Raw genomic sequence first — 16,796 nt, 5'->3', positions numbered from 1 at the left:
TCGAAATACCACGCAATCTGTCACTACTGACCATATAACATCGATTACCGACCGATAAGCATTAAAAATCAAAGTCGTTGAAGCGGTTACCGAAACTTGGCTGACGGTTACCGAGCTGCGATGATTGTTGGCAACACATTGGGGCAGACCTTCGGTTACCGCTCCAATGCGGTCGGTAACCGCCCACCTGCGCTCGATAACCAAAGCATACTCGCCGGATTTGCGCCGGAGCTCACCGGATTTGGTCGGGCGGTCGCCGGCGCCGCGTGTGGAGCTGCGGGAGGTGAGGTGGGGAAAGTGTGCAGTGCACAGATAGCTCCAAACCGACGTAATCTTATCCACTGGCCGTGGGCTGAAAACGGGCCGACCTCTACTGTATATTCGGCCCAGTACACAAAACAACCCATTTAAAATATATCCGAAGTTTGCCCGTCAATTTGGATGTCCAAACGATATTTGTTTAAAGTTTCGTTTTCACAGATACTCTTGAAATTATCTCTAGTTTTTTATTGGATTTTTGGATTTTTTTTCAAAATTGGTTTGAATTTTTTGAATTCAAATTCGATAACCGCTCGACTTTTGAAACCGATCCGCACTGAGAAGGTCGGTAACCACGATTTTTCGTCGGTTATCATCGCATTTTTGAACCCTGGTTAAGACACCTCACAAGAATCCAAAGCTCTACTCCTTTAGCCATATTGCAATGAAGAGGTCGAGAGATCCACGAATCCGCAATTACGCGTCCAAGGAGGGAATCGACATTAGAAATGCCATCGCAGCTTGATTCTTCCACATCACACCTCAACTGCACACGACAAGACGACAAATCCATCACAAAGCCCACGACCACAACATTGCCACCTCCAGCTGCTGCCGCCAACCTTGTCAACAATCACCAAGGCCCCAACCTCCTAGCCGATTACCTCAAATGCCACATCGTCAGATGCACGCACCTGGTAGAGAATGAGGAGAGAAGGCGGAATAAGGGCATGTTTCGTTTATAGGCAAAACTTGCCACGGTTTGCTATGTTCAAAGTTAGTCAGGTTTAACCATTTTGGGTATCTATTTGTTTCGTAGCTATAATTATGGTGAGATTCTCTTCCTACTGCTATGGTTTCGTGAGTTGGTGACTAAAAAAATATGGCAAAATTTTCTTAATTGTATTAAAGTGTAGCAAAGATTTTAATCAATTAAGCTTAGACGAGTGTGATAAAAAATTATATCAAATAATAACAAAGTTAGCATAAAAACTAAACATGCCTTAAAACTATAAGCCCTTGGTCGCCGCCACCGCTGCCGATGAACGAAAGCACGATGTGTACTGTTCTTGCATAATGGCGAAGTCTGACCAACCAGGAGTTGAGACGTTGACCCGCCACCGTATTCCGATAGCCCCCGGTTGACCGCCGACCGGAGAGGCCACGGGAGATTAAACCCCTCGTCCTCGCGCGCGGGATGCGTTCCACCCCATCTCCTGCAGCCAACGCCAGATCCGGATCTAAAACATGGGCATAGAGAGGAGGGAGCAGCGAATCTACGAGTAGTGGAGAGGAGCACGGCGATGCCGGCCAGCCACAACCACAACATGAAAATGCACGGCACAAGAGCACCAGATCAGAGGAAAAAGAGAGAAAAAAAGGAGGGGGACAGGGAAAGGAGGAAGGGGTGGCGGGTGCCGCCGCGGAACCAATCTCTGTGTAGCGGCAGGAAGAAAAAGGGAGGCTCTGAAAAGTGACAAACTTCTCTAAGAAAGGCACAATGAATCCAAAACTTATATCACTTTGTCATTAAACATGTATACTTGATCGCACAATATAACGACCATCACCCCAGTTACCACAGCAGCAGGTGATCGGAGAGACCATCTTTAATACCTGACCTCTGCCAACGATTTCGCGCCCTGCTGCTGTGCTGCTGTTATCCATGTCGAAAGCTAAAGACGACAGGTGCAGTGAATGCACGCGTCGAAGCTTAGGCTACGGCGCCCAGGAGCTGGGTGGCGCGGTCGCAGCGGGCAGGCGCGAAGCCGACGCGGCCGTTCTGGAGGTCGTACTCCACCCACACGTTCTGCTGGTGGTGGTGCCCGATCACATACGCGGACATCCCCGCCATGTCCGAGTTCCCGAACGTCAGGCACCACACCGCCTCCGCGCCCGCCTCCCCGCGCCGCTCGCCGGGCACCCTGTACAGGAGCTTCTCCCCGGCCACCGCCACCTCCGCGCCGCGGAGGACGAGGCCCACCTCCGGGAGCAGCCGGCTCGCCGCGTCCATCCGGGCCTCTGGCGCGCGGAAGCACGCGTCGAACGCGCCCTGGAACACGAAGTCCGGCTCGCCGAGAGGGGCGAGGAGCGCGCGCGTCTGGTTCAGGAACTCACCCTTGAGCGCCACGTAGGCGTCGGCGAGGAGGAAGGTGAACTGCGTGCCGGAGTCGACCATTGTCTGCCCGGCGCCCGTGTGGTCCGGTGTGAGCACAGACTTGGGGATGGGAAGCAGGGCGCGGCCGACGCGGATGCCATCCAGCTGCACGGAGTAGGCCACTCGGTCGAAGTACGGGAGCGGCTGCGAGATCTCGACCAGCGGCGTGTAGTTCAGCGGCGGCGCCGCAGCGCCGTCGCCGCCGAGGACGAGGAGGCCGGGTCCGTCCCCGGGGGCGATGCAGTAGGCGAAGCGGCGGGTGTCCGTCTGAGTCACGAAAGACAGGCTGCCCCGGTTCATGCCGAGGAGGCCCGTCGCCGCCTCCGAGGAGTTGGTAGCGTTGTTGCCGTTGTCGGAGGTGGACGAGTAAGAGGTGATGCAGCCGAAGAGGACGTGCACAGGCGGTGCTCCGCCGAGGAGGAAGGTGTCGGTAGCAAGGAGCCCGTCGGCCGAGGAGGCGTCCGCGTAGGAGAGCGACACGCGGCAGGCGTTCGATGGCGCCGGCGGCACGTCGCAGTACGGAGGGGCGGGGAGGTCCCGCCCGCGCCACTGGCATTCCGGCGACGAGCACAGGACGGCGCCGTACGTCGACGACGCCGACGAGTTGAACACCGCCGCGGCCGGCGGAGGCGGGGACGGCACACAGCTCCCGTTGCAGAGCAACCAGGAGAGCTCGCTGCCGGTGTCGAGGACCATCGTCACGTTCTGCGGCGGCGTGCCCACGGCCACCGTCACGGTCAGGCTCACATCGTGGCGGAACCGTATCCTGTTCGCCGGCGCTTGCGTAGGCGCCTTCGGCACCTCCTGCACCCGCAGCGGGAGCACTGTCCCCCCGAACCTCGCCTCTCTTCCCAGCACCTTCGCCTCCGCCCCGTTGGCAAGAAGAGAGAGGCAGAGGAGAAGAAGAACCGGCTCCATGGCGCACATGTAACTCCGCGCGCGATGGCTCCCCGCTGACTGCTGCGTCACGCTCGTCCTCCTCCCTACTAATGTCAGCGTTCAGCGTCTCTTTCACCCGGCATTCGTACGTAGCATGTGTTAGGTCGTAGCCTTAGGTGCAGGGGAATTTTTTTATTTATTTTAGCCCTTTTTACACTGCGTCAGGTTGCATCGCATCACTCTTCTTTTACACCGTGGGCTCTTCGTTTCCTTTGAGAACGCAGGGGTGAAGTGAAGTGGTCGGCGAGCTCATTAATACGTGTAACACTTCGGTTGTCCGGCCAGGTGGCGCCGATGGAGCTAGAGACAAGCTCCTGGACCTGGGTAGCAGATTTGGCGTCCACGAGTGAGGACTTTCGGTGGAGAGTAGCTTCCAGTGCAGCTGTTCCCGGCATGGCATTGCCAGTTTGCCACGATCTCCTGTTAGATTTGTCGAAAGGACTCCTCTTATTCGGTGTAGCGCCAGTTCATCATGCCTGTGGTTTAACCCAGTGGTCGACAGCTGGAGACCTGCAATGCAACCAGTCCACAGGCCCTCCTCCTGTGCTGCTGTTATTGTGATCCTTCGCTCTTCATCTTGTAGCTAAGGTAGCTTTGTTGATTGAAGGAAGTTGAATATAATGTTATTGTTTTGGATGGGATGAAATTAGACGGGATGATTCTGGGTAAAATAATACAAGTAGATTGTTTAATTAGATATATATAAAATAGTACATAAATGTGTTTAGTTGGTTGTATAAAATATGAGATTATGTTTGCTTACTTGAATGGATTCATCTTGAATGAGCTATAGGATGATAAAAATACATATAAATAGAGTACTATAAAAGAACTCACTTTTTTACTATATAATTTAGGATTGAAAATAATTTTAAATTAGTACATCACATAAGAAAAATATTAGTAAATTTTTCCAAAATTTTAGGAATTTATTTGAGGCTCTAACAATTGTTAGAAGTTATATAAAAATAGCTTTTTTATATTTAATTTAAGTGCTTTTTGAGTTAATCAAATTAAAATAGCTTACACATAAATTATGAAACACTTAAAAAATTAGAATTTTTGGAATAACAAAAGACTAATATTTTAAATAGAAAAATCAAGTACTGTTCACACAGGACGGTCTGAATCTAACGCCCAACCAAACGCGGGAACAGCTCTCATCTGGCACTGAAGGCAGCGGCATGATTCCAAAGGCCACGGCGATCAGACGGTGATGGCCGGTCCTACTCCTATGATCTGCACCGCATGTGACGTGCTCTGCCTGGCTCGGCCGGTGGTCGGCCGCTGATCCCACCACCGGCATCATGCGAGAATGACAGGCCGTTCCGTAACATACGAACCTGACACTAACATTTCCGAACTCCAGTGGTTGAGAAGCACATATTCCCGTGCGTGAAAAAAATAAAGCAACAGGCATTACGGCACGGAGCCATCTGGTACGTTCTCAGCATGTCGGGGCGCTGAGAGTTCTGACGTAACAACACGAAAAAGTAGTGGTATCATGATCAGTGCAGAATGCCGTGCAAAGAGAAATTTACACAACTTCATAATGCTTTCATCGCCGCTACTTCTGAAATTTGGCAAGATGAACTCGCACATGACTCAAACCAAACCAAAATGATAGGGCAGGTTCCAAGTAGCAAGACGAACTCACACATTCCTCATTTCAGCCAATAACATTGCATCCAGTCAAAACGCTTGCGTTATCATTAGAATCTATGCACGAGACATCGAGACCAATCCCAATAACGAAAAAAATGAGAAAATGAGTAAACTGGAATTCGTGGTATCCAGGTTTGCCTTCACAAATGATTAGCTGCTGTTGCTGGAGACATGTGTTGACCCGATACAAATGACAATTCCGCTTCTTTTCAATAAGACTGATATCACACACACACGACACATCAATCATGTGCACAACTGAAGGCTGGTGCCAGGCTGCCAGGGAAAATAAGGTACCACCACTTGAACAAATCATTCAATCCCCTTCCGCTGCACAAAGCACGCATTGATTTGCACAGTAAGCACACTTACTGCGTACTCGCACTCATCATTTATATTCTAATTGTTGGATCCTGCAGCGTTGTCCGGAGACAACTACGCAATGAAGTACTCAATTTTGGATGCTGCACCGCAATGTCTGCACATTGAAGAGCGAGGAACCAACAAAGTGGAGTAACCTTTCATAAAACATGGAGCCTCACCAAAGCATTCCAAGGACACCACAGGACCATTGCTTCTGAAGCAACCATTATAATACCACTAAAAGGTACGCACTATATTATGCGAATTAACAACCATCGAATTCCATTCATCTCAGAAAGCACTGGATGATCCCACCGCTCCACAGCCAACTTCTGCCTTGCTGCCAAAAACGAGTCTACTGCACAGAACATGGAGCTGGAAGAAAGATAATCTCTTCCCTTGTCAAAATTCTTCTCCTTGTTGCAGGGAAGGTACGCAGAACATCTGTATAGTCCAGCTCCAGCACTCCCTGCGATACAGATTTGGCACATAGACCAAAAGATGGCAATTTTTTCCCGGGACCAAAAGATGGCCCATCTGGTACGCAGAACATTTGAATAGTCCGGCTCCAGCACTCCCTGCGATACAGATTTTGCACAGTGAGCAGTTAGGATGTTCATTCGGCAGCAGTCCTTTGCGCCAAACACTCAAATGCATTAAGTGATGCGCCAGAACGCTTAAAGTCCTCCAGGTCCACCACCAATAGATTCCAATGCATTGAACCATCCTGCCAAACATTTCCCTGATTGCTATTAAGACGATTTGCTCATTACAAATGGCCTGAGATGGGTCAAGTCCTGCTTGACCAGACAGCTGTCTTCCAATCTTGGTCAGAAGCTTTCATTCTACAACCAGAGACCCAATGTTTGATGATCATAAAAAAAAACCTCCACCACGGAAAGAAGATATCCTCTTAATTTTATCTTAAGAGATAGGAGTAATGAATCCTTTAAGGAGGTACTTACACAATCTGAGAGCACCTGAGTTCGAGCCTGTGTGGAGCACCTGAGTTCGAGTCTGGGTGGATGACCTCTCAAGTTGAGGCTCTACCAACTAAGCTATTGCTCAGTTTGCTGAATCAACCGACATTCAATGATGCTGATTGCCCAACAAATAAGAGAAATATTTCATCTAGATATAAATCATAAAACTGTTTGGTAAGGTTGTGAGTCTGCTCTACGATGCTAATAGATGGACGGTTAATAATGATATAATATCTGATAAGGTAAAATCCCTGCCGCCGCATGCCCCCACATTGCCAGTAATGACACAACAAGAAGCCGGCTCATATACTGTACTGTTGTACTGTGAGAACCTCAAATAAATGACCATCACAGCCGCCGTCAGCTGGAGAACCTCGTAGAAGGTACACATGTCACATGGACCACTGAAATCCTTCATGTCAACCTGCAGCCATGAGAAGGATGAGATAGAATTATCATGAAAAGTATGCCACATTTCCATCTGGAAGTGGGCAAAAATACAAAAATAGATAATATATGTCAGCGTATTTACAAATCTAGCACTTGTATTCGAGATCTTAAAATCTGAAAACTTAATTTCGGTACTTCAAACTCCGAAACTACATCGGGCCTACTAATTTCAGCAACTGAGATACGAAATACGATACTATTCACCATATTCGATACCTCAAATACCGAAAATGCTCTGTATTTAACAACTGAAATACCGAAAACCGTATTCCGCACCTCACTTGCCGTATTTTCGGCACCTCACTTGCCGAATACGGCTCTGCCGTGCGCGCTCCAGAGAAAGCTAGAAAGCTACAGTAGAAGAAAGAAAGTAGTCTGAAAATTCATGTTTTTTATTTAACTCACAATTTTATTTAGAGTAAAAAATAGTCTAAAAATTCTAAACGTTTTCATAAGCAAAATAGAGCTCACTAGCAATCCATTTTAATTGGTTTGATTCAAAAAGTATGAGCCAATATTTAATTAAAATTCTCCAAATAAACCAACTTTTATAAATTCTAGAAATTTTTAATGCCTCAAATAAATTCTCAAAAATCTAGAAAAAATCACTAATATTATTCTAATGTGATGTACTAATTTATAAAAATGTTTCCAACCCTATGTTATTTGGTGAAAAAAATGAGTTCCTTTATAATGATCTATTTATATGCATTCTTATTATTTCATATGATATTCTCTTTTTTAATTCAATTTGAATAAAAATAAACGCATACATTCTCTTTTAATTCATTTCATGTGATATTCTCTTTTGTGGAGGATGACCGCCCTTGTTGTTATGGTTGGAGTGGTGTGAAGATACACGGCTGAAGAGATGAAAAGCATAACAAGGTAAGAGTATGTTGTGCACTTGCTAAGGTGTTTCGATCTACCGAGGAGTGACAAGGTTTGGTTGGGTACATTTTGTTTCCTTAGTGCAAACAACAAAGGTGCATGAAAAAATAATCTCAATATGTTCATGTTGACTACATCACATGAGAAGAATATTAGCACATCTCATCGTCAAATGTGCTGGGTGAGCTTGAAATGATAAAAGAGAATATCACATGAAATGAATTAAAAGAGAATGTATGCATTTATTTTTATTAAAATTGAATTAAAAAGAGAATATCACATGAAATGATAAGAATGCATATAAATAAGGATGTGAAACAGATGGGATATTAGCACATCTCATCATCAAATGTGCTAGGTGAACTTGAAATGATAAAATATTAGTACATGAAATAAATTAAAAAGAGAATGTCACATGAAATGAATTAAAAGAGAATGTATGCGTTTATTTTTATTCAAATTGAATTAAAAAGAGAATATCACATGAAATGATAAAAATGCATATAAATGGATCATTACAAAGGAACTTATTTTTTCACCAAATAACATAGGATTGGAAACATTTTTATAAATTAGTACATCACATTAGAAGAATATTAGTGATTTTTTCTAGATTTTTGAGAATTTATTTGAGGCATTAAAAATTGCTAGAATTTATAAAAGTTGGCTTATTTAGAGAATTTTAATTAAATATTGGCTCATGTTTTTGGATCAAACCAATTAAAACGGATTGCTAGTGACCTCTATTTTGCTCATGAAAACGTTTATAATTTTTAGACTATTTTTTACTCCCAAATAAAATCGTGAGTTAAATAAAAAATATGAATTTTTAGACTACTTTCTTTCTTCTACTGTAGCTTGCTAGCTTTCTCTGGAGCGCGCGCACCGTAGAGCCGTATTCCGCAACTGTATTCGGCAACTGAGGTACCGAATACGGCTTTTGACATCTCAGTTATCGAATACAGAGCATTTTTGGCATTTGAGGTGTCGAATACAGTGAACAGTGTCGTATTCGGCATCTCAATGGCTGAAATCAGTGGGCCCGACGTATTTTCGAAGTTTGAAGTACCGAAATTGAGTTTTCGGATTTTAAGGTGTCGAATACAGGTGCTAGATTTACAAATACACCGATATGTTATCTATTTTCGTAAATAAGCTGACGTATATTGTCTATTTTTGCATTTTAGCCTCTGGAAGCCAAAAAAGATACCATTAGCAACAGAAGTACAGAATATAGACGGAAAAGATTTCTGGAACAATTTAGCTAGAAGAAAGCAGTAAGACAAAGAGCGATAATGTAAAGGGAAAATCAACTAACTAAAAAGTTAAAAAAAAATGTTGGTTGCTGGATGACTATTTACAGGCAGCAATTAAAACAGGAAAAGTTAAATAACTAGTTAGCATCCATCGTCAGTTATTAGCCAATACATAGGAACCTTTTGTAACATATAATGACCAAACAATTGGTGCATGAGCAGTAACGGATTACAGCTACAATCCATGAATAATACATGATAACCACAAAGAGAAGTAGATGAATAATGACGCACTGAACTAAACATCAACAAACTTCACTAACTGCAAGTAGTCATGGACTATAACCCAAACTTAAGAGATAAAAATGATTTCTTCCCCTCACTGTAAAGATATTCAATTGATGTCCACAGATGCTGTTTCAGCATTCATGTTGTTACTACAAAAGATGTAAGCAGAAGCAGAAGCAGATGACAAAGACATGCAACTGCATGCCAAAGCAGGTTTTCTTTGGCCAAATGGTACTCAAGGTAGTCAAGAACAAAGTAATTACTACAGTATAGAGAATTTTATGCAGTTTAGATATCCTTCTGCTTTCATGTAACTCCTAAAAGTAGCCACACATTCATACCAAATTAGGGGTACAAAACAATAAGGCAGGGATGAAGCACTGAAGACAACAAATAAAGCCTTTTTTTCCTTCACAAGTACAACATGATGCCATGAACATGTAGGGTTGAATCACAACTGGATCAAAGAAACACTAGACACACATGATTACCGAAACCCAAATAGATGAAAATGACAATAGTTCTGGCAATTTGTCACTTTGCATAACTCATATCATCATTAGAAAATTTAGTCTGCTGCTATTTTGAAGAACATGCAGAAGAAAATGATAAGGAACAGTTTCACAGTTGCACCAATCACCATGCATTAACCTGTATGACTCTCAAACAAGATAAAAGGAGCTACAAGGGATAAACATATACAAAGCATCAACATGTATATTGCAAGATAGCACTGTTGTAGTGTTGTTCATCAACCCTGCCAAAAATGAACATAGAAACATAACACAACATCACCAGCTGTTTTAATTATATATGAATAACACATAACAAATTAACAACTATAAAATCGTTAAAGCAAAAAATAATATTTGAAGACAATTGGTAGGAAGTTCCACAAAAATAGCACAGTCAGTACCACTAGAACAAAGTTACAGCCGGGATTCGTAGGAGCCATCTGCAACTGTGTTGAATTCACATTTTATTCTTAATTTCCTATATGAATAATACATAATAAGTATACAACTGTGAAAGCAAGAAATAATAATTGAAGACAAATGGTAAGGAATCCAACAAAAATAGCACAGTTAGTACCACTAGAACAAAGTTACATCCGAGATTCGTGGGATTCATATGGAATTGTGTTGTATCCAAGGAAACTCCATCTAACCATCCATACTTGGACATGTGGTAATTTAAAATGTCTTTTTAGACACATAACAATGCTATATTCAGATACTGCTAATATCTTCTTTAATCACCTTTACTCATTGCGCACCACCCAAAACAAGACCAAACACTAGTTGAACTCATTGAAAAACCAATTTAATATCACAATATTTTAGAGCCACAGACAATATTTGAGTTGGTAAGAGCATTAAAAAAAGAATATAGGACTTGAGGTTTCCTTATTTAGCATCGGAAACAAAAACATCACAATCGCAGGGGGAAACGACAAGATTTAAGAGAGCAGAACTGCCCAGCCACTAATTAGCAATATCCACAAGCTAGGCTAATGTATGACCATCAAATCTTAGTAAGTTCGAAGGTGGACATTGTTATGACTGATCTGTGACACACATAATCTCTTGTTGAAACAAAATAATGGGTCTGGCCATAGGAATTAAAGTAATGACAGAGAAATGGGGATTTTAAATATCAATATAAGATATAGCAAAAATGGGAATTCATCTTGAACCAATCTGCTATATACACAAATAGTAGAGATGTGAATACAACAACTGTTCGCTATACCTACAATCTTGGCAACGATTGATTTCCTCAATAAATTGACTGCTTTTCCCCTTCTGTTGGACCTAATTTGCTGTCCAAGCTCATTCCAAACTGTTTGCTCATAGCCATATCTTATAATCCTTAAATGATACATGAGACAAAGGAGGGGAAAATGCAAGGCCTTCATTTACACCAAAAGTCCCAAGAAATTATAAGCTGGGTTCCCTTCTTATACTAACACTAGTTTTTCACCACTATGAATCGAAAATGAGTTACCAAGGAAAACTGTGCTCAACCACTACGGGATTGCGACGAACTTCCTTGGCGGCTGCCCTGACCGAAACAGCCAAATAGACTCCTAAATACACGGCGAATCCGGCCTTCACCGCCGTCCACTTGCCCATCTCCCTCTGGCCATGTCACCCGCCTAGGTCCGACCCCGTTACTGAAGCCTCCATCCAGCTCAGTGTAGACAACTGGGAGCTGCTCCCTGGGCCCGCCGGCGAACCTCCCAACGGCAAATCCACCGCGGGGAAGTCGCCAGATGGTGAGCCCTGCATCCGCTTCCGCATCTGGGGTGGCTGCAGCCGGAAGCTCACGGCGGCAGACGGGGCAGGAGTTGCGGAGGGAGAGCCAGGGCAGGATGCAGTCTTGGTGGTAGACGTGCTTGCATGGCATCTCCCTCCCGGCGGCGCCGGGCTCAAAGGCCTCCTGGCACACCGCGCAGTGGGCCCCGCCCCCAGCGACCGTCACCGACGGCATGGACTCCACCGCAGCCTTCGACGCCGGCGGTCGCGGCGCCGCCGCCTCCAGACGCGAGAACTGATCGAGCAGGCGGTGGAACCCGGAGCCCATAAGGAGGTGCGAGACTTCGCCGGGCAGCGGCCGCAGCCCGTCGCCCGCGCCGTCGTCGTAGTAGAGGTCGAACCCGGACAGCGATCCGCCCCGGAGCACGATGACCGGGTTCATCGATCCGCGCCGGCCGCTACCGCCGCCGCCCCGGGGCGGCTGCTGCGAGAACTGCTCCAGGAAGCCGCCATCGCACTCCGGGCAGACAACGGTGGCTGGGGACACGCTCACGGAGCGGCTGCAGCGGTAGCACCAGTACGACACCGGAGACGACGCCATCCCCGCAAGCGAAACTCTCAACCCCCCGACCAAATCGAGCCGGAAAACTCCCAAACTCCAACTCCAGCCGCAAATCGAAGACGGCAGCCGACCTCAGATCCAAGAAATTTCCGGGAGCGAGGAGCCGAAATCCCCAAATCGAACTCGCCGGATTCGAATCGGGGGGTTTCGGGGAGCAGGAGGAGGGGGAGGGGAATTGCGGAGTGGGTGAGTGCGTGGGCGGTTTTATGTTGGACGCCGTCCGCCGGGGCGGTGACGGCGCCGGCACGTGGAGCGCGGCGGTTGGGTCGCCTCACGGCGTCAGTTAGCGGACGTGGTGACGTTGACCGGTAGCCGGCCAGGGGTAGTCAAAGGGGAAGCGGGGATGGATGCATTAGCGGTGTCCGGGGCTCCGGGCGGGTTTTACAACCGCCACGTGGGTGGAAGAAGGGAGGTGGTTTTGACTTGCGCGGTAAAAAAGAATAAATTTAAATTTAGTGCGGTTTTGGTTTGACGGCGGTCCCCAGTTTCAAACAAAAATACATATTCTAACTCTAGTCTCCTATAAAATTTGTAAATCTGTAATATACACACATTGAATTTTCTTAAAATATGAAATATTAATATCCATATGACACTAACAGAAGTGGACATATATAAATATTTTTTGGAAAGCCATAGGAAAGGAGGCATATATATGTTCTCCCTCTTTTTCCTCAACTCACCTTTCGTAGGATTCTGTTTTGACTTGTGAAATTTTTTCTTATAACCGTAAGGCCTTATTTTATTTGGTTTTGTCTCTCGGTGAAACGATGATTAGTAAGAAAAGAGATCGTAGACCAACTTTTACTTGTGCAGTTAACTTATGGCTGGACGAATGGTCGCCGTTGCTGCAACAACTTATCTTTCATCCACTTTCCAGTCCCAGCCTCCCAGGTGAATACAGGGGTCAAACTCAAAGGTCTCGGTATGATTCGCAGTGCTTCCTGGACAAGGAAATAACCACAGACAATAGCTGTTTCACATCAGGGAATGATGGCCCCTTGTATGTATCAATTAGTCCAAATTGACCTTCACACGTGCCTACATCTACGGGCACAAAATAGCCAGATGCCAAATGTCAGTAGTGTTTGACATGTGCCCAAGTCCATGTCAGGGAGGGAAAGTAGATGTAGATCAGATCCACAGAACCAGCCAAGAAAGTCCATATGCTGTAATGTTCAGTCAGACGTGCTACACTACACGTCTGCTGCTGAAGAGAGAGCCGATGAGAAGCTTCCTCCCCATCCCTTGTGGTCTTGGCACAGCCACTGCCAGTCCATTAACACAACAATTCAACACCAACAAAGAAATTTAACGTATTTTGCATTGGCCACTAAATATATGTAGATGACTTTGATGTTTAGTTGAGAATAATGTGTTTAGGAATGCTACCAAATTCCGTTTCGAAAAAAGAAATGCTATCAGACATCACACCAGAGAAAAATTATTGCCTAGATCCAACATCAAAGATCAAACATGTAGAGTTGTGCTGCGCACAACATATCCATCACCATACACTGCAACCCCTTTCCAGGCTATGCCGAGGCTGCAAATGTCCATAATCCAGCACCGGGTAGCCAGTCCATTCCTACCTTTTGCCATATAGACCTCACAGCTCATATGCACTTTTTTTAAAGTAAATCATATGGCACATTTTGCGAAGGAAAGATCAAGTTTTTTTGCTCTTCTAGATGGACATCAAACAACAAAGTATAGATGTGGATGTAGCAGCTGGCTAGCTGTTTCCAAGGTTCATCAACAGAAGTCAATGCCTAACCAGTCCAAATCCAACCTACCTCAACACGAAAGCAACAAAGAAAAAAGAGTATTCAGTTTCAAAGGTAGTAGTTTATAATTCAACAATTCAGGCAGATTTGATGCTTACTAGTGTATTTCAACAATTCAGATGGATTTGATGCTTAATGCTTCGATCCTAACTTCAACCAAAGTGAGACACAATTTGAGGGATTTTTAGCGAGAACATTACAAACTGTTGATTAACCCCAAGGTCCCCAACACCAGTAACAACACTAGCACCTTTCCACACGAAAGTAATCGTATATGAAGACCTCAGTAAAACTCAAACTGATCAAACCATGTTAGTACTTATGGATTCACATTGAAGCATAACATGTTGACAAGGCAATTCAAGTGAGATATAGAATTTATGAATTAACTGTGGTACAATAGCTTTTAATCACAACCTGAATAAGTGAAGACAAATGGGGCTAATTCGAACAGAGCTAACACAAGCAAGGAGCTAATCAGTCTTCACAGTGACATAAAACCTGCAAAAAGCGCATGCTGAGGACTGATCTGCATCTGAAGAGCACGGTTAGCGAACGCAGCACACATAACCTGTATGGAAGTAATTACAATGGATAGAGGAGTCAAGAATTACTCAAGTACGCCATATAATATAAATATGGCAGGTATTAATGTTTGATATAACAGAGGGCTGTATGCTCAGGCTTCATAAGATGAACAAGAACAGGACAATTGCGACTCTTATGGAGGAAGTATGTTCACTAAGGATACGTTTGGTTAGAGGACAAGGTTGAATAGGATATGATCATCCACGTTGTGTTGGATGGGTCGATCCAATTTCTTATTTGGTAGTATGGATAGGGCGATCCAATTTATTATTTGGTTGAACGGATAGAATTTGGATGAGGTTAGCCAAAATTCTGTAGGACCTACTTGCCATATATTTAGTTTTTTTTTATCAAAACATAATAATACGAGATCTTGTTTTATTGATTTAATTGAAATGAATACAATTATACAGTCGGATCATAAATCAGATAAACCGTTTCGGAGATAATATCATTTAAAACATGCTAACAAAAAAAAAGTATGTTTAATCTCACCAACCAAATGCCATATCAGTAGGGATAAAGCTCATCAGAACATGGATGGCTCCATCCAGCAATTTTGGCGGATTGGCTCATGCAACATCTGAGAAGAATATTCCATTTAGATAGCTATCTTATCCAGCTTGCCCTCTAACCAAATACCTCAAAAAACTAGATGGCTATCTCTCATTCTAGGGATATCTCTCCAACCAAACACACCCTAACAAAGGGATGTGACAACTATTCTAACAACTAAGTAAAGACTATATATATATGAAAGTTCTGAGAGAATTCTTGACTCAATATATCGAACATGCAAGGCCAACTAGGTCAAAAAGGAAGTGTTCACGAAGTAAAGCTACCCAACTAGGTCAAGCCAAATGGGCTGGCACGAAGCACGACGATTTTGGAACAGCCCAGGCACGTCACGGCACGACAAGTCGAGTTGTGTCTGGGACGACGCCTTGGCACGGCCCCGCCCCACCCGGCCGCCGCCCCACCTTGCCGCACCGCCATACTGCCCCCCCTGCTGCCGTGCCCGAGCCGCGCCGCCATACTGCCGCCCCGCCCTGCTGCCGTGCCCGAGCTAACCTGGCCCGACACGATACCTCATGGGTTGTGCCATAGACCGGCACGACACAACCCGATTATATAGCTAAGCCTGACAGGTCCCCTAACCGGGCCGTACCTAGGCGTGCCCATGCCAAGCCAGCCCATCAGGCCCACTTGGCCAGCACTATCATGAAGTACTGCTAGACATTTCTGTTGAGGTGGCTAAACATTTGGTTTGTAAACATTCCAGTTTCATTAATGGAGCATTCCTAAAACAAATTAGTTGCAGGGTAGCATAGTTTAGCATGTCTCTCAGCTGAATTGAATCGCATACACTTCATCTAACCTAAAGTAGGAAAGGAAGCGAAAACTCATGTGATACTAAATTGTAAATTATGCATACAATGTAACTGCCATTTCAAGAAGCTAAGGTGGAAAAGGGAATAGATGCTCACATTGGGGTGCCATATGAACCAGAAATCAATAATTTCTTCTCTTCTTTCTCGCCTTGGCCCTCTTTTTCCTCGCCTCCTCTTTCTGCCTCTCAGCCTCCTCCTTCTCAAACTTCTCCCTCTCCCTCTTCTGCAAGAAGTCCTGCACGGACAAGTAGATCACCTGCATTGCGAAAACACCGAGAGCCAAGAACACAGCCAGGCAAGATCAGCACAGACCATCCAAAATCACACCACCTCGCTACACAATTCGCGAATTCGCCACTCCCCGAGGCCTACGCACGCACCCCGATTGTGAGGAGGGAGAGGCCGACGAACGCGAGGGTGAGCAGCACGGATACCACTGTGGCAGTGATGCTGTCGTCGTCGGCCGCCACCCTCAGAGCAGCCTCCGCCTCCTCCATGGGCAACTCCGCCTCGCCGGCGACGGTGGCGGCTGCACGGCCGCGGGGCAACCGCAACCTCGCGAGCCGCAAGGGTCCCATGGCTCCTCCAACATTCCTACGCCCGTGGCGAGCAGCATGCCTCAGTAGGAGAGGCCTCCGCGGCGCGAGGGGGAGGAAGGAGAGCGAGCTCGCTGCCGCCATTATCCCGTCCCTCGCGCCCGCCGAAGCGAATGAACGGTCGAAACGAACCGCGAGAGAGTAAAAGAAAAAAGGCTGTGCCAAACATGACGCAGCGCTACATGGGCCGGTCCGGCCCACGGAGCCGCCGTGCGTGGGCACGAGTGGCCGAGTAAATTCGAGAGAGATCCGTCCCTATCGCCTATCCCCAACCTTCCTACCACCACCGTCATCGTGACGTAA

The 16,796-nt window shown here is 45.5% G+C and overlaps 3 protein-coding genes and 1 long non-coding RNA gene across 8 annotated transcripts; all 4 read right to left on the bottom strand.

The window, feature by feature from the left end:
- Positions 1 to 1,218: 1,218 nt before the first annotated feature.
- LOC133912162 (aspartic proteinase PCS1-like) lies at positions 1,219 to 3,988 on the bottom strand. Its single transcript, XM_062354765.1, has one exon. It carries the CDS (start codon positions 3,341 to 3,343, stop codon positions 1,973 to 1,975), a length of 1,371 nt encoding a protein of 456 aa, XP_062210749.1. The 5' UTR covers positions 3,344 to 3,988; the 3' UTR covers positions 1,219 to 1,972.
- A 1,007-nt stretch (positions 3,989 to 4,995) lies between these two features.
- On the bottom strand, positions 4,996 to 6,455 carry LOC133910982 (uncharacterized). Its single transcript, XR_009908571.1, has 2 exons — positions 6,349 to 6,455; positions 4,996 to 6,228 (listed from the first exon to the last, which is right to left on the bottom strand). It is a non-coding gene; the product is annotated as an uncharacterized LOC133910982 (long non-coding RNA).
- A 119-nt stretch (positions 6,456 to 6,574) lies between these two features.
- On the bottom strand, positions 6,575 to 16,625 carry LOC133912160 (uncharacterized). 5 transcript variants are annotated; one of them, XM_062354760.1, is made up of 3 exons: positions 16,278 to 16,625; positions 15,994 to 16,153; positions 6,575 to 6,790 (listed from the first exon to the last, which is right to left on the bottom strand). In XM_062354760.1, the coding sequence occupies exons 1-2, from the start codon at positions 16,575 to 16,577 to the stop codon at positions 16,019 to 16,021; spliced, it is 435 nt and encodes a 144-aa protein (XP_062210744.1). In that variant the 5' UTR covers positions 16,578 to 16,625; the 3' UTR covers positions 6,575 to 6,790; positions 15,994 to 16,018. The 5 variants fall into 5 exon arrangements, with proteins under 5 accessions (XP_062210744.1, XP_062210743.1, XP_062210746.1 ...); XM_062354759.1 differs by lacking the exon at positions 6,575 to 6,790 and adding an exon at positions 14,266 to 14,453; XM_062354762.1 differs by lacking the exon at positions 6,575 to 6,790 and adding an exon at positions 14,266 to 14,489 and having other exon boundaries at positions 16,332 to 16,625.
- LOC133912159 (E3 ubiquitin-protein ligase RDUF2-like) lies at positions 10,919 to 12,829 on the bottom strand. Its single transcript, XM_062354758.1, has one exon. The coding sequence runs from the start codon at positions 12,108 to 12,110 to the stop codon at positions 11,274 to 11,276; it is 837 nt and encodes a 278-aa protein (XP_062210742.1). The 5' UTR covers positions 12,111 to 12,829; the 3' UTR covers positions 10,919 to 11,273.
- Positions 16,626 to 16,796: the final 171 nt, after the last annotated feature.

Source organism: Phragmites australis, chromosome 3 (genome assembly GCF_958298935.1).
Source record: "Phragmites australis chromosome 3, lpPhrAust1.1, whole genome shotgun sequence".
Taxonomy (NCBI): Eukaryota; Viridiplantae; Streptophyta; class Magnoliopsida; order Poales; family Poaceae; genus Phragmites; species Phragmites australis.
This window is presented reverse-complemented; position numbering and strand designations above follow the sequence as displayed.